We start from the raw sequence: 27,336 nt of genomic DNA, 5'->3' as shown, positions 1-27,336 counted from the left end.
CATGATCATTAAAAAATCATGGCACTCATAAATATGACTTTATAATATTATTCCCATGTAAAATTTGGGATTGAATACTTAAAAAAGCATGTCCAATTCTTAAATTGATAAAATATCTATGTATCTATTTATACATGATTGGTTATGTTATCATGTTGTGAAATCAAGTACTAATTCCTCACATTCCCATATATGACTGCAGAATTTACTCCTGATATTCCAGGATCGTTGTGGAATGAATTCCTAACATTTTGAGATCATCAATTCCATAATGCACTATCAATTTAAAGTTACATGTCTCAACAAGAGATTTGTGCTCATGCATGCATCATCGATGGTAAATATATGCGTGATGATAAAAAGAATATTCAGCTAAGAATAATTTTTTAGTTAAAAAATGGGATGCATTTGCAAACTAATCTGATTAGTTTTAATGTGCATAAGATAAGCAAGTTGCGACAATAGCAGTATTACAATTTGCAAAAATTGAATGATATAAAATAATCAAGGAAGTGGTTCGAGTGCACCTGTAATTGACCATTTGAAATATGGCTTCTGACCTTTGGTAAATTTTTTTTTTTTTGTGAACTTCGTTCTGCTCTATTGTTGTGACTATACTTCCCCTACAGCTTCTGAGCTTCCTTTCATTGTAACTGTGAAAACCTTCATACTTGCTTGATGAACGCTCATGGTAATTGAAAAAACTGAGAAAGAATTTCTTTGTTCCTGAATGGACAATCATTTGCCTTTTTCCCAACTTATTTTTTATTATTAATGCTTTGCCTTCTATTTGCCTTCCTTGATTCTGATCTTGCTTACTCAGCATATCATTTTATAAGCTTAATAAAACATTTAAATGATCTATAACTTATGAAAATTTTGAGTAGAAAAATAACATAATTCGTTTAGACTTTCTATCAAATAATTAGTGGGCTTAACATCATGTCTTGATTATGTGATTATCTTCCTTCTGATTTTACCCAAAATTTTCACAATAAAAAATAGTTAATCTAAGGTAGCTTAAGCAACAAAGGCATGGATATGTTCTTAAACATAAAAGCCAAACAGGTAATTCTGAAAACGAAAAGTGTGCAGCACATGCTTTCAAGCGATTAAAGTAAGCATGTTGTTCTGACAATTGGATGGCAAGCACATGATTAACTAAAGACAAATGGCAAGCACATGATTCCTGTAAGTTCTCATGCCATGCATTGGACTTCAAATCCTAACTTTGTTAAAATTCACTTTAGTTCTAATTACTGGATGTTATTCGTTATTCTATTTCCAGAATGTAGAACTTATTTAGCAATAAACGAGGCATGCAGTAAATGATGCACGTGAATTACAGCTTAAGCAAATTGAATTTATGATCTAGTCATGCATGGCAAACAATATTTCCTATATTCAAACTGGATTTATGATCACAATAACCAAAATTGTGCAATCGAATAAATTGATTTTCATAATTTCATATTGTAAGCCGTTAAACTTTTTAGACGAAGTCATCAAGATAGTATGTGAATTAAAATGGAAACCCGCATTGACGACTTACCGATTGAATAAATAAAATTTTCAATACCTGGATTTGGTCGTTGGCCTATGGGCAATGTTTAGTCGATAATTACTCGCGTCAACTTAATTTGATAATCACTTCTGATTCGCCCAGATTCAAATTGGTAGAGACAAAAAATTTGCTTCTCGTATCGATCCCCACAGATGGCGCCAAATGTTGATGCTGAAATCTGAACCAATTGGTTAGTGACTCAGTTTCAGATCCCTGCATCAGCATTAAATTTGTTGGTGGGAAGCTGCTGATTGATCTTTGAGAATATTCTCTGACTATGAGCAGAACAGTCATGAGCATATAATCTTCAAGCTGACGATCAATAAGTACCTGAAATTACAGAGAATGGTCAAAGGTGCTGGAAGTTTTTCCGGCGTAAACCCTCTGACGCTCAAGTCAGTTATGGGGTTTATAGGAAAAGCCAAATATGCCATTTCTCATATGGTTTAATAAACATTGCCTTAAAACCAAAAGCTCTTTGAATAATTTGCAGAAAAGTAAAGTAGAGTCTCTAGAAAGAATTTATCAGTGAGATCAAGGGAAAAAGAGCCCTCCCCCTTGGCGTGGTTTTCTCGGGGTTTTTATAAAACACCCCACACCCACAGCCTTCGATCGTGACAATAACCATTAATTGATCAAATTCGTGCCCTGATTTTTCGGAGGAGCTTTGTGGTGGTTTATTTTAACTGAGTCTTTATTCCTGGTCATCACCTGGCCGAGGTGATCTACTCAAGTTTAGACCACCTGGTCGAGGTGATCTGGTTAAGCTCATAGCACATGGTCGAGGTGATCTGCTCGAGCTCATAACACCTGGTCGAGTTGATCTGCTCGAGCTCATAACACCTGGTCGAGGTGATCTACTCGAGCTCATAGCACCTGGTCGAGGTGATTTGCTCCACCTCATAGCACCTGGTCGATTTGATCTGCTCCAGCTCATAGCACCTGGTCGAGGTGATCTGCTCCACCTCATAGCACCTGGTCGAGGTGATCTACTCCACCTTATAGCACATGGTCGATGTGATCTGCTCAAGCTCATAGCACCTGGTCGAGGTGATTTGCTCAAGCTCATACCACATGGTCATCTGCTCAAGCTCACACCACCTGGTCAAGGCGATCTGCTCAACCTCATTGTACCTAGTCGAGGTGATCTGATCAAGCTCATACCACCTGGTCAAGGTGACCTACTCAACCATTTGCTCACTTTCACTTGGAGGAGATCATGGTCGCTCTATTTAATTCCTCAAACAACAATTAACTCCTTCCAGTTTTCGCATGGAATTGCTAGTATTACTAATTGTTTGTTAAAAAAAGAAAAAGAAAATTAGTCAATATTTTATTTCATTAATTAATTGGAAAATTTTTGTTGTGGCAAACATCCATTTTTCGGACGAATATACGGGACAGGCTATTGAATCAGAAATAAATAGCAGACAACAAAGTCGGTTTATGAAAATAAGAGTCACTGTGCCGTCGTTTCCTTATGGATACCATGTCGGCTTTATTTTACATGATGCGTACGACTTCAATCATGTGTCAGCGGTGTGCGCTGAGTGACTCACCTGCGAGGCACGTGCAATCACCCACCAAAGAAAATATTTTCAGTACACCTGCGTTGCACGTGTATCAGCTGAATGAAAAGGCGCTACGACCGTTATAGGAAGCGGGAACGACCTGTCTGGTAAGTGGGGGACCTTTCCATATCCATTGTGAGCTGTATATAAAGCCTTAGAGGCTGGAGCTGGGTTCATTCTGTAGCCTGTGAAAATTCCTTCACCGTTGTAATTTGTTCTTGTTCAAGAGGACGCTGGCCATCTTTGGCTGAATCCTCTGTAATTGCTGTGTGTGTTCTTTATTTGTGATTTCTTTGATTCCGTTTCTGTTTGTTAATGCAACAGACCAAATTCGTAACCCCTTCTTAAGCAGAAACCAATCACAAACAAGCAAGAAACCAGAACCAGAGGACACAACGAAACATTCCAGAGCAAGAAAAGAAACTTAAAGACTCAAGACAGAGTTAACGTGGTTCGGTACCAAAGTACCTACATCCACGATCAGGAACAGCAGAGCTAAAGCTTTATTAGAAGATGAACAAGATTACAATGGATTCTTCCAAGAGCAAGAACTGATTTCACTCACACAGAGATATTCTCCTCACTAGAAAACCCACACAATCAATCTCACTCCGTAGAACTAATCTGATCAGCTCTCACTGTAGCTTATATAGCTATCAGTTAATACAGCTGGTTATAACAACTGATTTAAACCACCTGGGGACCCACCCTTGCTGACTCAGCTTGCCACCTCAGCTTGTATAACCGAATATAACTAATTTGATTCCACACGGTTTGTTTCAATTGTTAATTTCTTTTGTCCCTTGGTGAATAATCAAAGAGTTTAGTCAGATCTTGTGGCACCAAGATTGGTCATTTACTGATCTTGGTTCAACAGTATTCGTAGCGAATAAACATTTTAGCAATTTCTTGACAAGTAGTATCAAACATTAATAATATTTTGTGATCAAGTTTGATCAAAGATGAGATTTTGATTTGAAGATTAAGTGAGAGGGGAAAAAAATCAATGAAGTCAAAAAAATTAGACAAATGTAGTTTCTCTCATACTCCAATCATGTTAACATACAAACCAAGACCATGTTTGACGGTTATCATCATTAACTAAAGCAATGCAAGCTGCCTCTTCTTCAATGATAGCCAACTTCCTCTTATCTGCTTCTCAGTTTTTGCTCTGTTCTTAATGATTCTTCCTCCAAGTCCTCTGTTCACTCATAATTCATCGTATCCTTGAAAGTTGACAATCCATATGATTGATCTGATTGAATGAATACAAAAGCAGATCTTGGAATGGTGCCTTAGAGGAAGCAGTAATTCTCATTTGCTTTCAGAATTTGAGACATACAACATGGATTCCTGAAGCAAGAAGGGTATAGCTTTAACAGTTTGAAGCTTGTGTGTCAACACAATTATTACCCTGCTTCCAAATTGCAGAGATGTTCAGTACCAGCGGCCAGGTATCAACCTGTTTTTGGGACCACAAATGAACGGCATGCATTCACTCCCTGAATTTGTTTGTGGGATTAAAGGCTTGGGAGCAAAAGTGCCCGAGCAAGTTCCCCTGGCATTAAGCCTCTTTTGGTGTTTCTTCAAATATCTAGCCATGTTGGCATCCTTCAAGTCAAATCACGTGCAAACAAAGAAAAAGGCAAGTGTAATTCGAAAGGTGCCCCAGATACTGCAACTGAAGCACATCATATTGTAAAATGTACATATTCTGGAAAACAAAATGTAAATCAGATTCTTCAACTAAGAACAATTTCTGAAATGTAAATTATCTGGAAACCTAGGAATAGAAGTTACCTGGCAAGAATCAAGGAATATTTACCTGGTTATTAGCTATGTATGCTTTTCTACGAGGATGTCTCTGTTATGCACCGAGCATATTCTGAAGCAATCACAATATTCTTTCAGGAATGTTACACTGGCGGCTTGGTCATTATAGTTTTATAAAGACATAAAATAAAAACTTCAAAAGTCATTTTGGTTTGATCAAATCCAGAAACATGCAAGGGTGGCAATGACTAGAAGTTAGCTGGTGATCCAGATTTTTAGTTTTCCCACCATCCTCACCTGTCTTGCAAAAAGTTATTGAAATGCGAAAAGCTTCAATATCTAGGACTGTAGGACAGCATTTACTTGAGAGATGTGAGATTGTGCAGCTCATCAGATGAACTTCAACTGATTCAACTGTAGTTTTGCCTCAACAAGGATTTCCATATCGCCATTAAGATGCTGATACCCAGGTTTTGCTCACATGATCTCATCATTCCCTCACTTAAACATTTTGAGTTGTTGGCTTTCACCAAATTCTTTATCAGTAAATTATCATCGATTACTCTGCAACAGAACAAAGCAGTACAATATCTTATATCTATGAATCTTTAGCAAAAACTAGAAGCTTAAGATTTAATCAATAATATTTACAATGGAACTTGGCATGTTTAATTTATCTAAAACATCAGTTATTACAATTTATGCCACTGAGCTCAAAAACTCATTTAGTTACTATCAAGCGGATGAAAAAGCTAATAACTTTTAAATCAGAGATGAATACTTCATTTATCAGGTATGTTTGATACAGTCCCCTTGCTTCCCTTTGAAGAAAAAGAAAATGAAAAATTGAATCTTTAAAGGTCCTAAAATCAACTTAATTAAAATGTAATTAATAACCCAAAAAAAAGAAAACAGAATTAATTACCTGCAGAAACTGACTGTTAGAAATTTGAACAACTGTTGCTGCGCACTGTGCCGACAACTCAATTTTCCTTAAAATTGCAGAACTGAAATATAATTAACATGTTATCTACTGGGTTGCTGCTGTCTTCACCTGCCGAATTGAGTTACCTTCAATACCAAAGAAGGAAAAGCAAATGCCATCTTATTGGAAAGAAAATGGTGCGGGGAGAAGGAATAAGTACACAAATGCCATCTTATTGGAAAATTAGATATCATACAGTAGGACAAGAAAGCCCATTCTAGTTGTACAATTAACATCAATCTGTTAACTTCAAGATCAGATTAAACCTTTCCAACTTTTCTTCCCTTATTTGAAGAAGAAAATGAATTCATCACCTGAAATAAATAAGAGGAGCTTAAGCATGTATGTCCAGAACACCAAAATGAAATTTGACTTAAGCAAACAAATTTCTTTAGTTACCACTCACCACAGCAGTTCATATAATCATTCGTCAAGTATATGCTCAGCTCCAAAATGCCATACTCCGATTCTAGTTTAAAATTGCAACTCAATTCCCTCTGAACATCCCTCTGAAGTAAAAATGGCATGAAATTAATGTTAAAATTCGGGATCTAAAATACCTAAATGTCTATGACCAAAAATGGACAAAAAAAAAAAAAAAGCATTACCAAAATCTGCAACTATATATAAGTTTGCAAATTTCTTTTGACTACCTTTCAATCATAGCCACAGCAGTAGAAAAATCAATAAGTTGAAATTGCTTTTGACACTTCGTTTAACGCCCTTGTGTACTTATTACCCAGCTTACTTTCAATCCAATCCTGTAACAAAATAGATTCATCACCTGAAAACAAGCAGACATAAGGAACCTTAGAATGTATAGTATATAATCCATAACAGCATGTACCACATATTATTTTTACGAAGCTGAAAGAATTTCTTTGATTACTACTCACTCACCATCACGAGTTAAAAAAATTATTTCTACTCCCAAGGCATTTGTCATTTGAAACTGTCAACTAGCATCATTCTGAAGAATAAGAAAACAGAAAATAAAAATGAAAATAAAAATAAAAAGAGATAAGCATTTTCAATTTAGGTAAGGTGATCGATTAATGATACAAGTGCAGAATCAAAAGAGCTTGTTATAGTGGATCATAGAAATCAACTGACCTTGATTGTTGCGTATGATAAGAGATGGAATGATTAATAAAAACTACTCCACTGTATATATGATTTCTCCGTCTATCACAACACGAGGGATGTTGGCTATCTTGGACCATTCTTTTCCTTTATTCCTTTTGCACTCTTTTTCAAGCATTGGACACATTATTAATTTTAGTTCCAAGAGTGAGGATGGAAGGCCCACCTCTGGAAAGGATGTGAGATTTAGGCAATTCTGGATACACAGATATTCAAGAGAGGTGAGGCACTGAAAACCCGTGGAAGATAGCAATTTCAATTTTGACAGTCCCCAAAGCTGCAACTCAATTAGAGGGGTGGGCAACGTCATTCCAATCTCCTCGTCTGGAAAACACTCTGCTTCATGACATTCTTCAGCAATCAAGAGGCGTCTAAGAGAGGTAAGCTTGTGCAACCCCCACTGGATGAGTGCCTCATACATTTTCACATCTCCTCCAATAACAAGTGATTTCAGACTGGCGGGAAATCCTTCTTCTGGAAATGATACAATACTTGGACATCGCCTTATCTCTAAAAATTGAAGAGAGTTCAATTTGTGGATGTTGTCAGGTAGAGCTTTAAGTTTCTCACAATCTTCAATGAAAACCCTTGAAATGGTGATGGGAAGCCCTCTTTCTGCCAAGGAAACAAGACTTGGACACCGCCTTACCTCTAAAAATTGAAGTGAGTGTAGTTTGTGCATGTTATTGGGCAGGGCTTCAAGCTTCTCACAACTCCATATTTTAACACATGAAATGGTGTTGGGAAGCCCTCTTTCTGCCAAGGAGACAACATTTGCACAGTCTTCTATATTAATGCTCTGAATATTGTGCAGACCTCCAGGTATTGACTCCAGCAATGGACAATTACTTACGTGGAGGACTTCAAGCGCCTCAAGTAGCTGGGTTCCTGATGAGAAACTGGTCAGCTGTGGGCAATACCTTATCTCTAGGTGTTTCAGCATCATTGATGAAGAAGAAGAAGCACCTTCTTCATCATCCACCAACTGCTGTAATTTTTGACAACTCCGAATCTTAAGGCTTTTAAGAGATGAAGATAGCTTCCTTCTTGCAATCAATCTTAGAGAATGGCAATCTTGGATGTACAAGCTTTCCAGTTGTGAATTCTTGCCTAAAATTTCTTCAGGTAAGCATGCTAAAGTTGTGCTTTGTCTCCCCAATGAAGGCAGATGCTCCAGTGATTTTCCAGAGAATTTGGGACACTTCACAATGGAAAGTTGACGGAGGTTAGAGAATCCTGCAACAAGACCATTTTCTTTGAACTCCGTGTCCCAATGCTCCCATTCTGGCAAATTCTCAAAACGAAGAATCTTCAATGATTGAAACGACTTTGAGCAATCCTTTCCATAAACCTCAATGCCTATGCTCTTGAGTTTTGTCAAACCTTTAACTGTAAGATGCTTAAGTGAACTCAACAACCCAAGCGATGGCAAGGATGTGCAATGTTCACAATTTTCTAATTTAAGGACCTCTATCACGGAGAAAGATGGATCTCCTATCCAAGAAGGAAATCTTTGCCCACCGTAGCACATAATAGTGAGTTTCTTGATATTTGGATAAGGTTTTAGCACGTCAAGTACACTTTCTTCTAAAACCTCTCTTCGTGAGCTGTCAAACTTAGACCTCCACAGTAAGGACAATGTTTCTAGATTCTTTTTCTCCCATAATGCAGCTTCTTTTGCCTCCCGCGGGTCATTCACATTCTCTAATCTCGAAATGCAAAGTTCTCCATTGAGAAGTGTTAATCTCTTCAGATCTTTCAAGCCGGATGATCTGGTACCCGTGCCCACAATAAAATTAGATAGCACCTGAAGATTCTTCAACTCCTTTATTCCAAATGGCATCTCTTTTATTAAACATGCACCCATTATATCAAGACGGCGCAAATTAATCAACTTTCTGATGTTGGATGGTAACTTCCTCAGGTAAAACCAACTTCTTAACAACAAAATTTGCAAGTTAATCAGAGAGCACACTGACTCTGGTAATTTTCTAATCCATGTGGCAGAAAGGTTAAGATACCTCAAATGTTTCAAACCACTCATTGATCTAGTAGGAAACTCGTTGATATAATGACCGGTAAAAGATAACACCCTCAACTTCACACACCTTGGTAACAAATCAGAAAATACCACATTGTTCATGCTGTAACCACGAAAACTTGAAATTGACAACGGCAGAAATGTTCTGAGATGCTGAACTTCGTGCAAGACCTCAAACTTGCCCTTGCTAACATAAAGGCTAAGATCATAAGCAAAATGACGAACCTTCGGTACAGGGGTGACTGTCTTGTTGGCCTCTTCCCATCTAAAACTTGTGTCTCCAGAAACCCATCGAGCCAAATCATGAACGAGGTCGTGCATGACAAATTTAGAGGTATTACTACTTGAAGGTTGGAGTATTGACCTCGACAATAGATCCTGAAAATACTCACGACCCAGAACTTCCGGCTGCTTGCTATTGTTTCTTGATTGCTGAATAATGCCTTCAGCCATCCATAGAGAAACAAGTTCCTTCTCCTCGATTTCATAATCTTTTGGAAGTATTGCACAATAAGCGAAGCATCTCTTCAAATGAGATGGAAGATAGTGGTAACTCAATCTCAAAACAGATAGAATGCCACTTTGAGGTAAATCTAATATACTGCTGTTTAGAATTTCATCCCATTCGTCATCTCCCTTTGAGCGTAAAAGACCACCCAGAGTCTTTGCGGCCAGTGGCAAACCACCGCACTTTGCAACTACTTTCTTACGAAATGATTCTGAAATTGAAACTGCATTAATGTCCTTACCCTCATAAGCGTGCATCATGAATATAGACCAACAATCTTTATTTGAGAGAGGCTTTAGATTGTATTGTTCAACCGCTCCCATTGTTGACGCAACGGAGGAATTGCGTGTGGTCACGATCATCTTACTTTTGGGTGCAGCGGTGATGAAGGGAGCTTTCAATGCTGACCATGAGTTGTAGTTCTCGTTCCAAACATCATCTAACACCAACAAGAACCTTTTCTTAGCCACGGCCTTTTTCAATTGAACCTGCACCTCGTCGATATCCACTACATCAAAAGGTTTGGAGGTGATTTTCGCGAGAAGTGTCTTTGAGATGCTGAAAACATTGAAGTCGTCGGATACACAAAGCCATGCCTTTATGTCGAATATTTCCACTGCCTCGTCATTGTAGACCTCCTGGGCCAGCTTTGTTTTCCCAACCCCTGGCATGCCGATGATGGATATGACATGGAAGTTGGCATCAGTCGATCCATCGCTTAACACCATATCAAGTATCTTGGCCTTATCTTCATCTCTGCCGTAGACAGCAGGTTCCTCTGGCACACTTGAAGTAGCGTTGGCTTGTCTTTGCTGTTCCTGTGAAGAAGCTGATGTCCCTCCGGGTGTCGTTTGCAATCCAAGTTGAGCTCTTGTTTGAAAGAGTTGTTCCAACTGGTTTGAGATACTTTCTATCTTGGAAAGCATACGGGAACTGTTGAAACCACCGGAAATGTTGAAACAAGAAGGGACAAGGTTCTTCAATTTGCATGTGCTGGCTTGATCTGCCATCGACTTTTGTCTCAAAGCTTCAGTATCAAACTCGTCCAGTACATCCTCAGCATCATAAGCCAAGTCTCGGAGATTGTCCAGCCACAATTTCACTGTCTCACTCGTCACTTCCTTCTCCTCTGCATCCCTCAGCACAGCCTGAATCATCTTCAAAGTGTTTTCCAACTTCCTCAGCTCAGAATCAACCCCTCCTCGAAGTTGACTGACAAAGTTGGCCAAATCACGGGAAGCCAACTTGTCAAACAAAGCCTGGAAGAAAGCTGAGAGTAAGAGCTCTGCCATGGGAAACCGGATCAATGTAAAAGAGAGAGCAAGCAGAAAGAAGTTGGTGAATTATGGAAACCACAAGTCAAAATCCTGAGAGAAATCGATGAGATTGAACACTGTGTGGGCTCCACAAGCTGCAGCTGCCCTACAAACTTGAATAATTCATTGCCCCTTTTGTGAATTAAGTACATATGACCGTAACAGTACGTATCAAGGGAAAAGGATCATTTTCTAATATGAGCTATATTAAGGTTTTAAGAAATATTAAGGTTTTAAGAATCTCCTATTATGTATGTTTTAATGGTAGTATACGAGTAAAATTTAATTTTTTTTATTTATTTATTTATTAACTATCAATTAATAATTAAGTTATTTATTCAAGATATGATTAAATTAGAAGAAAATCTTACGCTCAGTATGACTGATTCACTCGCTATTTACCCCTAATTTGTGCACTACTCTTTCTTTCTTTAAATCACATAAATGAGTTTTGTCTCATTATCAATTAAATATTTAATTATATCTTTTATCCGTTATTTTCAATGAAATCACCTTACTTCTTTATTTTTTCCACTTAACTAAAAGATTTGAAAAATCATATATATAGCAAATGCATGCGAGCACTTCAACAGTTCAATAGAAACAACTTCAATTTGCTAATGGTGTGTTTATTTATTTATTTATTTATTTTGAGAATAAGAATGGGAATTAAGAAATAGAAATAAATAATGTGCTTACTTATTTAAATAAGAGGTGGAATGGGAATTAAAATAAATAAATAACAGGTGGAATGAGAATTAAAATAGTGGATCTGAAATAAAATTAGAAATAATTATTAGGGTTCCTATTCTCATTGGGAGGTGAGAATGAGATTTTCATTCCCTTAAGTGACCATATTACCCTCACTTAAATTATAAAATTTCTATTTTATCATTCTTTATATTATTATTATTTTTATTATTATAGTAATTTTTATTTAATTAATTATAATGGATAATGATTATAATATTACTGCTATAATAATAATAAATATTATTATTATTATTATTATTATTATTAATGTTATAATAATAATATTATTATTATAACATATTACAAATGGATCACCATCAAAACCTTTCAAGTTACAAGCACGTGTTCCTTTCCCTACAGACAAACACAACACAATCAAACCCTTCCCTACACCTACTATAAAGCTTCAACGGACCGCACAGCTTCATTTTCCAATTTCCAGACCATAGAGTAAAGAAGGATAACCATTATCTCTCACATAGTTATAGTACATATAATAAAGTTTGAATGGGACCACATGGAATCATTTTCCACAAATATATTTTGTAATATACACACCGATTTCTTGAAAAGCAACCTCCTAAATATAAAATTAAATTAAATGATATGCAATAAATCCACGTGGCATCCATCGTCAACTCCAAAACCCTTGATTAAAATTAAATCCAAGCGACCCAACATGGGCTCCACGCCAACAAAGACCCACATAAAAATGCAGCAAATTAAAAGTAAGCACATAAAAATGCAGCAAATTAAAGGCTCTCTTGCCTTGATATACTGATTTGTAAGAAAGTCACCGATTGTGAGCTTCAATCCCTGCAAGACGAACCATTTTTGTTAGTGAGACAAAATGATTTGGTGAAAAATCAGGTTCAATTGGTACTCAGTAGCGAGGGTTTGACAGACGACACACAGTACGGGATGACCGATGAGTGACTTTAGCTTGACTCTTGAGTATGACTGATGACTGATCTACGAAATTGGGGTCCCTTAATGTACAAGTTCAATTGTTTATTTTAAATTTATTGGCATTCTAGGCAGTCATCGAATCAAATGGAAAACTTTGCAAATATCAAGGTAATTTGGTTCTCTCATTTTTAACTAAATATTAAAATCTTCATTTAATTTATGAGAGTATCAACAACCTCTCAATATAAAAATATATTTTTAAAATATGTAACATCTAAAATAATGAGAATAATATTTATATTAGGGTAAACTATATTCATTATAAATCAAGGAAATTATTTTTGATATTAAATAAATTATATTTTTTTATTATGACATTATAAACCTACAAATATTTTGCAATATAAAAATTTTTGAAAATTCTTTATTTTTGGGAGTTTGTGTCTTTTTTATCTAACTCTATGTGGCGCAATGCAATCTAGATAGATAGGTCTATAACAAATCAAAAAAAAAAAATTTTCCCAAGTATTTAGAAGAAATCAACTCTAATTATATCAAACTCTTATTATATCTATCAATACCAATGTGAGAATTAAAATAATTTTTCATTATAGCCGTTGGACAATTTTCAAACAATTATATTAGTAGCAGTACTAATTATTACAATTACTCATAATTATTTGTATTATTGACTAATATTAATAGTACAATTTAAATCTGGATATGGCAACTATAAGATAACAATCTCTAATTAAAATATTTCATACAAATTTCTATGAAATTAATTAAATTACCCTTTATGGTTTTATTTACTCCCTGATTTGAAGTTACAAAAATTTCTATGAATTGTTCTAGGAGCTTATACATGATTACATGTAAGGTTAATATTCGATGATATTGTTTTATTACTAGTATAACGATTAATGGTACTCTTTGTTAGTGATATACCCTAAAAGCCAATCGAATGGTGTTTGCTTTTAGGGAATTATTGTATATGATTAGCATTTTAATATTTATAAAATGGCAAAGTTATTAACATTCATAAATTAATTTAATGAATATAGTCTAAGAAGTAAAATCGTTAAGCAACACATTCTCGAGTTTGTCAAGAATATGAAACGTGTATCCTTTGTACTATACTTCTAAAATAGTTCCTAGTAGTGGATTTATGATAAATTCCTATAAACACTAGTATGTGTTATAACTCATTTATGGTATGTGATACTAAAATGAATGGTGAGTTTCATATCATTGACATGAGATGTCAAGTCAAACACATAGGTACTTGTTGAGAGAACGAGTTTACTAAACTTGACCAAATATAATAAGCCATATGATTTTGAGTGTTAATGGCTTATTATACATTGTGATAGACATTATGTTTAGTAATGGTCTTTAGACCTGAGGCATCACAGATGTCTTGTACATAGACATCTCTAATATGTGAAAGCATAATGATTAATTCCTAATCAAGGAAGAGATCTAGCAATAGCTGTCATGGTTGGGTATGTATAGAGACAAGTGTATGGCCAATATGGAATTCATCACTTTGTAATATACAAAAAGGATGTCCATGTGAGATAATACGAATTGGCATGAGAAATCATTGGCCAAGGTAAAATATGTTTGAAGGAGTTCAAATTATATTTTCATGCCAAGTTCATTTAGATTTATTTTGAGATAAAGCATAAATGCTTAACACACTAAACCATTAGCCGTTCTTTTCTTTGGACATGGATGATGAAGAGACCAAGACATAGAGATACAATGGAATAAGTTCTATAGATCTAGCAATTCTTGTTATTTGGGTGGTTGTGAAATACTGCTAGGTGTCACTCATGACTTGTAGAAACCTTAAGATCATTATTGGTAAAGCGTATTACCAATGTATCTTACGATCATTAGACAAGTTCTAATTGATGACTAAAGAGTTTAGCATCATTTAATGAATAAAGAGTTATCATTAAAATAGTTCTACTACCTTATAATAAAGAACCTAAAAGATCACACACCTAATAGAAATGAAAAAGGAGTTATTAGAAAATAAGAAGTTAAATTTCTTAATTTTAGGAAAATCGGTATTTATATTATAATTCATTAAGAATGAATATATATATATATATATATATATATATTTAAGATAGAAATTTAGATGTTCCATAAATGGTTTAAGGAACAAAATAAATTTCATAAATCCTCAATTAAACATTATGTATAATATCAAGCACGTAAAATGACCATTTTGGACATGTTCTGGTTCGTAAATGAGTATGGACTTCTAGACCAATTTTGGGTTTAGAATTTTGGGCTTTTATTAGACCTGATATGGATTAGGAGAAAGCATTAGAACACGTCACAAAATAAGCCCACAATTAATCATTTGATTTTATCAAAATGAGATTAATTAATGGGAAATTATCAGCCATATACCCTTAAATGACACCAGTATCAAACGTGTTACAACACTTTTCACTTATATCACTCGTATACCCTAAGTTGACAAAAGAGTTCTAGCGTTCACCTTTCCGTTTACTACCGTTAAGAACTTTACAAAATTTGAGCAAAATGACTATTTTATCCTTTAAATTCAAAATGAGGTAAAAAAATAAATTTACCTTGAAAATTAATGTAAATTTTCAATACACAATTTTTTTTATTTTGTTATTAATAATACATTTTTATTAAAAAAATATGAATTATTAATGGTACATATTTGAAATATAAGTGTGCAACCCAAGAGGGGGGTGAATTGGAAATTTAAAAATTATCCTAGCAAATCCACACAACAAGCAATCTAATGTCCTAATAAAAATTGAAAGCAATAAGTTCAATGAAAGCACAATAAATAAAGAGTAAGGGAGAAGAGAAACAAACACACAAATTTTTACGTGGTTCGGCAATCCCCGCCTATGTCCACGCCTCCAAGTGATCCAAGCTTGAGGATTTCACTATCCAAGCCTTTCCAAGACTTCAACCGATTACAATTGACTTCGATGTGTCAATAAACCTTTACAACAAAGAGATGATCTCCTAATCTCTTCACTCAAGTGTCTCACACACTCAAACTCTTACAATTGAGATGAATAAATGAAGGTTACAATAAAACTCACTCAATGAGTATATATTCAAAAAATGAAGAACAAGAGATGATTCAATGTTTGTATTTTGCAAGTTTGAAGGCTCAAGATATCACGTGTGCTTTTTGTTTTTGCTTGTTGGAGAACTTGAAAAAGAGTTGGATTTGAGTTTATATAGTTGAGCTCAAAAACTAGCCGTTATGCACATTTTGGTCGTAACCGGATTGCCGGTTATGGACATCCGGAATTTTGCTTAATGTTATCATTACAGCCACAATTTTAAATTTTTGAACATCCAGATTGCCGCTTTGTCAAATTCGGATTTCCGCTTATGCTCAGTAGCTTACTGCCCAACAACCGGATTTCCATTTGTCAGGATCCGGTTAGCCGCTTTCAATTCGGATAGATTCTGCCTAAAATCCGGACTTCCGTTTGTCAGAATCCGGATAGCTGCTTGCTACAGTAACTGCTACAGTGAAATTGTTTCTAAATTTATAGTTTGACCCCAAAACTTTATAAAACTATAGTGTGGCCCAAAACGTTATGAAATTTTGCAAAAAGGTCCAATTTCAGAATTTTAGAATAATGCTTTGTCAATCCCACAACTTTCTGAAATTATGACTTTGCCCAAACTTTTTAAAATTATAGAATGGCCCAAAAATATTTAAATAGTTTCAAATAGGTCTAAATCCAAAATTTAAAAAAATTATCATTTTAGTCCAAAATACTTTAATTCCATAACATTATTTTCTTATTATAAAAGCACAATTCATAAATCTTTGCTTAATAAATACATGTGGTTTGTTATCATCAAAATCAATATTTATAGCCATATAGGCTAACAATCTCCCCCTTTTTGATTATGACAAAACACATTAAAAACTTTAATCTTGTTATGAAAAAGCTCCCCCTTAATCAATGCAAGTTAAAAAATGATTTGAAAATTGTTTAACAAAACTCCCCCTGCATACATGCATACTCCCCCTAGATACATGCATATTTTCATAACACTTTTTATAACACATATTAAATCATTCTCCCCCTTCATCATCAAAAAGAATAAAAGAATAAAAGAATAAGAGCTCCACCTATCAATCATCAAAATTGCAAGATAAGCATATTAGTTCAAAAATATCCATAAGCATAAAGGAATCCATATAATCCATAACATACGATCAAAACAAATCCAATCATCGAACATAAATAGTCACAACATATCGATATCATCCAAAACAAATACATAAACCGAAAAGCATAATAATAATCCATAGAGTCGAAAATAAAAGAACACACAATGCAGTAAATGAAATGTAGGTGTGTCCAAATACAAGCATAAGAAACTACTCAGGTGGTGAGGATGGAGGTGAAGGAGGTGGATACGAATATGGAATGCCGAAGTGCTCGAAGAGAAGGCGCTGTCCATGAATGAGCTGCTGCTGCTGCTCCTGCTGAAACTCAGTCTGCCGCACCGAAAGTGTCCGCACCTCATCCATAAGCTGCTGAAGAGTAACATCTCCAGAGGTAGGAGGCCGTGGAGGTGATGAAACGGATGCAGAGACATCAGGAGCTGAAGCAATTACGGGAGGATCTCGGCATCTACGCTGCCCCTAAAATGAGAGTGAGAAAATGGGTAGCTGATCGGCTGGAACCACAGCATTAAGTGGCCGATCATCACTTGGAGCAAGGAAGGTAAACTTGTTTTCAGAGTATTTGACCCAAGTGCCATTTTTCCACTCAAAGCCTAAGCCGACAATGGCATCATCCCCAATACCCTTAGATGGTCTACACGACGGTTCTTTAATCGGTACATCAAAAAATTTCAGGATTCGGGTAATGAAATGACCATATGGAAGGGAGCGGGTAATCAACTTAGGTATACTGAGCATGTTTCGGACAATGGTATATCCTAAGTCAACTGGACGATGTCTAAGAATACAATCAATCAAGACGACATCTATATGAGAGACCTCATCCAAATGGCCTAATCTAGGAAGGACAATACTCTGAATAAAATGAAGTAACATCCGAGATTGAAGACAAAGACATAGGTTGCGAAAATGGATAGTACAATCTTCATTGGAAAGGTTGACACAACGACATATATTCTTAACAGCATCAATATAAACATAGTCATCAATGTCAGGAGGTTTCCTAGGTGAAAAAATTTCTAGGCCATCATCGGAAGATCATAGGATGGAGTTCAACTCCGAATCATCAAACTCAATCAAAACTCCTCCAACTGTGATGATTACTCAATTCTCTTTCTCCGCGGAACAATCCATATTCGAGTAAAACACTTTCATCAAGTCAGGATATACATTTTCCTAAACAACAAGTGCATTAAGCCAACCAACATCTTCCAACAATTGCAATAAAGTTCTATTGCTAATACTAAGATGATTCAAACAATCCGGTAAAACAAAAAAGGTTTGGAGTACCTCACGAGTCATGAACTGTTGGTGAAAACGTTTGGCTAGATGTTTCTTGTTCTGAAAGTGTATGGACTCGAAATTGGATTTATCGGAGGTGCCCCCTGCTTGCCGTGACCGGTTGGTTGGTTAAACCGGTTCTTTGCCTTTTCTTCGAACCAGCCGAGAGCTTGACATAGTGATTTTGATGGATTTGAAGTTAAAGAGAGCAAAAAGAATGTAGATGATGAAGATTAAAAGATAGTTTATGAAACAAATTGGATCAAAAACGGCTAAGGAGGGAGAAATCTAGAAGGAGGAAAATCGGCCTAAAACCTAGGTTGAAATTGGGATCTAGAGATTTGGATGTTGAAAATGGATTTCAAGGATGGTTTTGAGTTCTTAATGAGATGGGAAATGATTTTTAAGACTCAATTTGATGTGAAAAAGATAGAAAATGAAGGATTTTGGAGTGAGAAAGAGAGAGAAGCAAACGGTTTTTAGAGAGAGTGAGAGAACCGGAATGCCGAATGAAGAAGGAAGAAGAACAGTTGAAATAGCTTTCGAAACCGGATTGCCGGTTTGCACTAACCGGATAGTCGGTTGTGACTAGAAGCTTGAAACCCGTAAACTGCTTGCCGGTTTGACTTGAACCGGAATTCCGGTTGTGACCAGCAAGTCCTTCACTTGAATCCGGTTTTCCGGATATCATAATCCGGCTTGCCGGTTGGATCCAGAAGATAGCAAGTGAGAATTGGCTTACCGGTTTTCCTGAACCGGTTGGCCGAATGAGCCCAAAATGCTGCCAAAGTGCAGCTCGAATTCGGATTTCCAGATTGACAAAACCGAAAATCCGGTTTGTTCCAGCAAGCTTTCCTTGCGAATCCGGATTTTCGATCTAACCGGTAGTCCGGTTTGAGGCAGAAAGAGAGCTCTTGAATTCGGTTTTCCAGATTTTAAGAAACGGTTATCCGGTTTTTAGGCAGAGAGAAGGCCTAGCAAATCCAGTTTTCCGGATTGATAAATCCGGTTATCCGAATGATGACCCGAGATTAATCAATACGAGAGCGGTTTTCCGGATTAGAGAAAGTGATAAACCAGTTTAGTCATGGAAATCTATTTGGCTCTAATTGATTTTTGGCAAGCTCTTATACTAGTATTACACACACCATTTTATTTTTGGCTTCAAAAATTGATTAATTTTAAATCATTTTGAGATTTAAAACTTTTTAATAAGCCATTTTAATGCATGAAACATAAAATCATAAAATTACAACCATATCAAGCTATCTAAATCATGAAGCATAAATCTATATAATAACAAACATATCAAGCCATGTAGTAAAACATAAATCAAGATGCAACATTCATCATTCCAAGCTCATGTCTTATCTTTATAAAAAGCTCTTCGCTAAGAGGTTTTGTAAAGATATACGCAAGCTGAATTTCAGTAGAAACAAATTTGATTACAACATCTCCTTTTTGAACATGATCTCTAAGGAAATGATGTCTAATTTCTATATGCTTAGTCCTAGAATGTTGAATGGGATTCTTGGAAAGATTTATAGCACTAGTATTGTCACACAAGATAGGTATTTGATCAAGTTTAATGCCATAGTCTCTAAGGGTTTGTTTCATCCAAAGAATATGTGCACAACAACTACCTGCGGCAATATATTATGCCTCGGTGGTTGAAAGCGCAACAGAGTTTTGTTTCTTACTAAACCAAGAGACAAGAGAATGACCTAGGAAGTGACATGTTCCACTAGTACTTTTTTTATCAACCTTATACCCAGAAAAATCAGCATCCGAATAACAAGTTAAATCAATATGAGTTCCTCTAGGATACCAAAGGCCAAGATTAATAGTGCCAATTAAATATCAAAAAATACGTTTGACAGCAAGTATGTGAGACTCTTTAGGACAAGATTGAAATCTAGCACACAAGCATACACTAAACATAATATCAGGCCTACTAGCAGTCAAGTAGAGTAAAGATCCGATCATACCTCGATATGTCTTGATATCAAATTCCTTACCTTTCTCATCGTTGTCCAGCTTCATGGTAGTACTTATAGGAGTGTTTTTTGCTGTTCCATTATCATAACCAAATCTTTTGAGTAGATCTTTCACGTACTTGGCTTGGTTTATGAAAATTCCTTCCTCGTTTTGTTTGATTTGAAGTCCAAGGAAGTACTTCAACTCTCCCATCATACTCATCTCAAACTCTTGGCTCATACATGATGAAAAATCTTTACACAACAACTCATTGGTAGAACCAAAAATAATATCATCAACATAAATTTGAACAATAAGTATGTCTTGGTTTTTACTCTCAACAAAGAGAGTTGTGTCCGCTTTTCCCATTGAAAAATCGTTATCCAACAAGAAATTTTTAAGCCTATCATACCAAGCTCTAGGTGCTTGTTTTAAACCATACAAAGCCTTGGATAATTTATACACATGATCTGGAAATTTTTCATTCTCAAAACCAGAAGGTTGTTTCACATAAACTTCCTCCATAATATATCCATTTAAGAAAGCACTCTTGATATCCATTTGATATAAAATAAAATCCTTATGACATGCATATGCTAACAACATCCTAATGGATTCTAACCTTGCTACAGGAGCAAAGGTTTCATCAAAATCAATTCCTTATTCTTGGTTGTAACCTTGAGCCACTAATCTAGCTTTATTTCTTACAACCACACCGGATTCATCCATTTAGTTTCTAAATACCCATTTAGTGCCTATAATGGATTGATGTTCCGGATTAAGAACTAACTCCCACACATTGTTTCTCTCAAATTGATTCAACTCCTCTTGCATTGCCATAATCCAATATTCATCATTTTTCGCATCCGCAAAGGATTTTGGTTCAATTTGAGAAATAAATGCAGCATGCTCACATGTGTTCCTAAGAGATGATCTAGTAGTAACACCTCGTGAGGGATCTCCTAAAATTACATCCTTAGGGTGAGATGATACATACCTCCACTCCTTAGGGAGTGTTTGAGAAGTACCTTCATTTTGCTCTACATTTGTTTCTTCATGATGTTCCTCTTGAATTCCATGTGGTGCGTCTTCTTAATTGTCATTCGATGCTTCTTCTTGTTGTTCTTCTTCTGCATTATCATCAACAACAACTTTCTCCGTAGAGGAGGGGTTAGACTCATCAAATGTAACATGCATAAATTCTTCCACAACTAAAGTTCTTTTGTTATAAACTCTATAAGCTTTGCTTGAATTTGAATAACCAAGAAAAATACCAACATCAGATTTTGGATCAAATTTACTAAGATTATCTTTTGTGTTCAAAACAAAATATTTGCATCCAAAAACTTTAAAATAGTCAATGTTGGGTTTTCTATCTTTCCAAAGCTCATATGGAGTTTTATTAAGATTAAAAATATAACAAGTGGTGTTGACGGCTTCGGCCCAAAAGTATTTAGGCAAAGAGTTTTCATTCAACATGGTCCTAGTCATTTCTTGAATAGACCTATTCTTTTTCTCTATTACTCCATTTTGTTGTGGAGTCCTAGGTGATAAAAATTGATGTTCAATGCCAAAGTCATTACAAAAGTTTTCAAATGCATAATTTTCAAATTCTCCACCATGATCACTTCTAATACAAGTAATAGAATAACATTTTTCATTTTGAACCTTTTTATAGAAAATTCGAAATGCATCAATGGCATCATCCTTATTAGCTAAGAACAATACCCATGTATATCTAGAATAATCATCCACAATTACAAATGCATAAAATTTGCCACTTAAACTAGCATATCTAGAAGGTGCAAATAAATCTATATGAAGCAATTGAAGTGGTTTTGAAGTGGAGATATGATTCTTGCTTTTGAAAGAAGTTTTGATTTGTTTTCCAAATTGGCATGCTTCACAAGTTCTATATTTTGAAAACTGATTTTTGGAAGACTTTTTACTAAATCATTTTTCACGATTTTTGAAATCAAATCCATGCTTGCATGACCTAATCTTCTATGCCACAACCAACCATCATCATACAATGCGGAGAGACATTTATCATGTATTGATGCACAATCTATATTAATGGTATAGACATTAACACATCTATTTCCTACAAATAAGACTTTCCCATCACATGCATTCTCAATAACACATTTTGATTCATCAAAGATAACTCTATATCCTTTATCGCATAATTGACTAATGCTAAGCAAATTGTGTTTCAAGTTTTCAACCAAACACACATTTTCAATGAGAGTAGAGGATACATTACCGACATTTCCAGTCTCAATGATTTTTCCTTTTGAATTATCTCCAAATGATACATCTCCACCATTTTCGATCTTAGTGAAACTTGAAAACCAAGAATAATTCCCTGTCATGTGTCTTGAACAACCGCTGTCCAAGTACCACTTATTATTCTTCTTCTTCTTCAAGCCCTATAGAGAAAATCTCAAGTTTTTGGTACCCAAACCTTTTTGGGTCCTTGAGAGTTAGCAATGGTTCCTTTCAGAACCCAAACACATTTCACACCATAATATGCATTTCTCTTCACTGCACATCTATTTTTCATATGACCATCTTGATTACAATAATGACATACAATTTGATTGTTAATAGATGTATTCTTCACAAAGTAACTCTTGTAAAATTTTTGTTTCAAATTTGGTTTGTAACCAATGCCACTTTTGTCAAATACACATTTTTATGAGTTTAGCAAATTGTCCAACATCTTTTGCCCATTTGTGAATTTTAGCACAATTTCATTTAGTTCATTGCTCTTCTTTATAAGCATTTCATTTTCATTTTTCAAGTCATTAATGTGTGACTCTAAGTGCTCATGTGAAGTGCTAGAATTCTCAAATAGTGCTATGCTATCATGCAATGTTTTATTTTCTAATTCTAGACATGTAATCTTTGCACTAAGTGATTCATTTTCATTTTTAAGCTCCATCATCTTCTTTTTAAGACATATATTCTTTTTACCAATCTTCATCAGCTCATCATGTAAATCCTTAAAGGCATCATGTAATTCATCATATGTAGGAAGAACACTTACCTCATCAAGTTCATCACATGATTCTTCCCCAACGACCATAAGAGCTAAGTTTGTCATTTCTTGTTGCTCATCATCATCACTTGTTTCCTCATCGCTATCATCCCATGTGGCCACCATAGCTTTCTTCTTGCGTTTGTTGAGAAGAGGACATTCCGGTCGTATGTGTCCAGGCTTCTTGCATTCATAACAAGTGATTGACTCTTTCTTCTCCTTCTTATTCTTGTAGCCTCTAAACTTTCTCTGCTCATTATTCTTTTTGTAAAATTTTCTGAATCTTCTAGCCAACATAGCCAGCTCCTCATCATCCATTTCGCTTTCCTCATCACTCTCACGTTTTGAAGCCTTGAGAGCAATGTTTTTCTTCTTTTCCTCATGCCCTTTTTCAGCTGCTAAATCTTCTTTATATGAAATGAGAGAGCCAATTAAATCATCAATAGGTAATACATTTAAATCCTTGGCTTCCTCAATGGCAGTCATTTTTGGTCTCCATTCCTTAGGTAGAGACCTAATGATTTTCTTGACTTTTTCACTATTTGAAAAAGTCTTTCCTAGGGCTCCTAGAGTGTTCACTATGTCCGTGAATCTAGTATACATAAAGTATACATTTTCATTTTGTTCCATTTAGAACAATTCATATTGTCGAGTGTACCTACTTATTTTAGATTCTTTCACTTGGTTCGTCCTTCATAGACAACCTCAAGTTTGTGCCAAATTTCATTAGCACTTTCGCAACTAGACACTCTATGAAACTCTTTCTTATCTAGTGCACAAAACAAGGCATTCATGGCCTTGAAATTTAGAGAAGCTTTTCTCTTTTTGAATTCATTCCAATCCCGTGAAGGTTTTGGAATATCTTCTCCTACTTCATTTTTAGTCAAAGGCATGAAAGGACCATCATTAACGATTTCCCAAATCTCATAATCTAAGGCTTGCAAGTAAATTCTCATCCTAGTTTTCCAATATGGGTAATCGTTTCCATCAAAGTAAGGTGGTCTAGTGGTGGACTGCCCTTCCCTAAATGTGGAATCATTTTGAGTTGCCATTGATCTTTAGCTCTAGATGGTTAAATCTAAATAAGAGCACCTTGCTCTGATACCAAATGAAATATAAGTGTGCAACCCAAGAGGGGGGGTGAATTGGAAATTTAAAAATTATCCTAGCAAATCCACACAACAAGCAATCTAATGTCTTAATAAAAATTGAAAGCAATAAGTTCAATGAAAGCACAATAAATAAAGAGTAAGGGAGAAGAGAAACAAACACACGAATTTTTACGTGGTTCGGCAATCCCCGCCTACGTCCACGCCTCCAAGTGATCCAAGCTTGATGATTTCACTATCCAAGCTTTTCCAAGGCTTCAACCGATTACAATTGACTTCGATGTGTCAATAAACCTTTACAACAAAGAGATGATCTCCCAATCTCTTCACTCAAGTGTCTCACACACTCAAACTCTTATAATTGAGATGAATAAATGAAGGTTACAATAAAACTCACTCAATGAGTAGATATTCAAAAAATGAAGAACAAGAGATGATTCAATGTTTGTATTTTGCAAGTTTTAAGGCTCAAGATATCACGTGTGCTTTTTGTTTTTGCTTGTTGGAGAACTTGAAAAAGAGTTGGATTTGAGTTTATATAGTTTGAGCTCAAAAACTAGTCGTTATGCGCATTTTGGTCGTAACCGGATTGCCGGTTATGGACATCCGGAATTCCGCTTAATGTTACAATTACAGCCACAATTTTAAATTTTTGAACATCCGGATTGCCGCTTTGTCAAATCCAGATTTCTGCTTATGCTCAATAGCTTACTGCCCAACAACCAGATTTCCGTTTATCAGGATCCGGTTAGCTGCTTTCAATTCGGATAGATTCTGCCTAAAATCTGGACTTCCGTTTGTCAGAATCCGGATAGCCGCTTGCTACAGTAACTGCTATAGTGAAAATTTTCCTAAATTTACAGTTTAACCCCAAAACTTTATAAAACTGCAGTGTGGCCCAAAATATTATGAAAGTTTGTAAAAAGGTCCAATTTCAGAATTTTAGAATAATGCTTTGTCAATCCCACAACTTTTTGAAATTATGACTTCACCCAAACTTTATGAAATTATAGAATGGCCTAAAAATATTTAAATAGTTTCAAATAGGTCCAAATCTGAAATTTAAAAACATTATCATTTTAGTCCAAAATACTTTAATTCCATAACATCATTTTCTTATTATAAAAGCACAATTCATAAATCTTTGCTTAATAAATACATGTGGTTTGTTATCATCAAAATCAATATTTATAGTCATATAGGCTAACAATATTATTAACAATTAATCCATAAAAAATATTCATCTTATACCATAAAAAATTATTAATATATTATTTACAATTATAAATATTATACCATAAAAAATTCAAGTTTGAGCTTAGAGGAGTAGATCTTCAATAATTTAGGTTAAATTTTGGAGGAGTAGATTCTGTTGTAAAGTAATTTTTCTTTTTAGTAATTATTAACAATTATCTGATAAATGGGATGACATGTCATTTTATCAAAATATATCATATGACATGTCATTTTTTACTAGGTAAATGGGATGACATGTCGTTTTTAAAAAAAGACTAGATTATCCTTATGATGTCAGTGCTCGCAAACAGCAGTTAACGGATTGGTGGACGGCAGAAGTGTTTTGTCAACTTAGGGTATACGAGTGATACACTTGAAAAGTGTTGTAGCACGTTTGATACTAGTGTCATTTAAGGGTATATGACTGATAATTTCCCTTAATTAATTAAAGACAAAATTAATTAATTTAGCTATTTATTTATTCAAAATAATTTGATTAAATAAATTATTGAAGTGATAAGATCACATTCAATAAATAATGGCTTAGTGGGTGGGTCTAGCACATGATAATGTTTGGTGCCATTATTGAAAAGATAATGGTAGCTTTATTTAGTGGAATGAATCATCATGAACTAGCATTCATGTTTCTTCATTATCTCTCTCATTTCTAAACGAAATTTGAAGATTCAAAATCCTATGAACTTCTAGAACATTTCTAACTGTGGACTGATTAGAGGCATCACAATTGGGGTGCTTTAACTCAAATCGTGGCAAAACAAAAGCTGTTCATGCAGAGGTCTATTTTCTGGACAGTGTTCGTAGCTTGTTGTTTTCAGTCATTTTTTCCTACCTCGCGAAGTCGTTTCTGAAACTACAAGTGAGGTAAACAAACTTCAATCTTTCCTCTTGATTTTTATTTTTGAATGAAGTCAATTTAATTTTACTGCACAAAAGTTGTGTTTTTCAGGAACCTCATGGACAAATGTTGTCCTTCACTCTTAACATCTTTTATTAATGTTTTTGATGAGTATATTTGTTAGCCATTACTACTATTATTATTATTATTATTAAACTGAACAGATATATGATAACTTTATTAATATTATACTTTTTTTAATTCTAAATACAACAACATTTTGTTGGTAATAAATTTTTGGAAAATTATCATTCGTATACCCTATATTTGTTCTGTTATCAAAAATACTACAACACTTTGAGGGTGTATCAATCGTCCACCCTTAGTTGACAAAATGTATCAACCGACCACCAAACTGTTAGTTGTCGTTTGAAAGTTAACGGAATTACAGTGAATTGACAATTTTACCCTTGAAAATTATCACTTGTATACCCTTAAATTCTCTTTTTATCACTTGTATACCTTTAAATTATCACTTGTATCATATGAAAAGACCAAATTACCCTTCTGACGTCATCATACTTAAACGGCAACTAACGGTTTGGTGGTCAGCTGGTATATTTTGTCAACTTAGGGTGGACGATTGATACACCCTCAAAGTGTTGTAGTATTTTTTATAATGAAGTAAACTAAGGGTATTCAAATGATAATTTCCCTAAATGTTTTGATGATGTGATGATAAATGTTGTTAATTATCATTGCAAATTATTGCCGGTATTATATTATAAAGTTAAGCAAATTAATAATATAACTATAATATTATAATATTAATTTAAAATAAAGCAGATGCCTCTTTGTATATTTATGGGAATAGGTTCCCAAGTTAACACTCGGAGAACTTTCAGACTGTACTATAAAGTATACGTATATAGAATCCCATTAAATTATAAATCATAATTTGTATATAGATTGTAAACTTTTTCTAAAAAAATTATAGGAAAAATGACATCTATACCCCCAAGGTTTGGGGAAATGGTCATCAACAC

The 27,336-nt window shown here is 34.9% G+C and overlaps 2 protein-coding genes across 32 annotated transcripts in view; both read right to left on the bottom strand.

The window, feature by feature from the left end:
* LOC102628503 (putative disease resistance RPP13-like protein 1) overlaps positions 1-11,040 on the bottom strand; it is a 48,415-nt gene extending 37,375 nt beyond the window's left edge. For 10 of the 29 annotated variants that reach the window (XM_052436751.1, XM_052436734.1, XM_052436749.1 and 7 more), the window contains exon 1: positions 7,007-11,031. In XM_052436751.1, coding sequence (XP_052292711.1) covers positions 7,050-10,877 — 3,828 coding nt within the window. In that variant the 5' untranslated portion in view covers positions 10,878-11,031 and the 3' untranslated portion in view covers positions 7,007-7,049. Of the gene's footprint in view, positions 1-4,086; positions 4,850-4,935; positions 5,021-5,205; positions 5,473-5,833; positions 6,208-6,299; positions 6,403-6,546; positions 6,678-6,793; positions 6,864-7,006 lie in introns of those variants that run through there. The other 19 variants (XM_052436747.1, XM_052436755.1, XM_052436756.1 and 16 more) reach the window with 17 other exon arrangements.
* Positions 1-27,336, bottom strand: part of LOC102621570 (phloretin 4'-O-glucosyltransferase-like) — a 68,479-nt gene that overhangs the window by 30,887 nt on the left and 10,256 nt on the right. Inside the window, exon 2 of one of the 3 annotated variants that reach the window (XM_052436770.1) lies at positions 12,449-12,470. The exons of the other annotated variants lie outside the window; for them this stretch is intronic. Within the exon in view, the coding sequence (XP_052292730.1) occupies positions 12,464-12,470 (7 nt within the window). The 3' untranslated portion in view covers positions 12,449-12,463. Of the gene's footprint in view, positions 1-12,448; positions 12,471-27,336 lie in introns of those variants that run through there. 3 annotated transcript variants of the gene reach the window in all.

Source organism: Citrus sinensis, chromosome 3, assembly GCF_022201045.2.
Source record: "Citrus sinensis cultivar Valencia sweet orange chromosome 3, DVS_A1.0, whole genome shotgun sequence".
Lineage (NCBI taxonomy): Eukaryota > Viridiplantae > Streptophyta > Magnoliopsida > Sapindales > Rutaceae > Citrus > Citrus sinensis.
The sequence above is the reverse complement of the archived record's forward strand: the minus strand, read 5'-3'. Positions and strand labels throughout refer to the sequence as shown.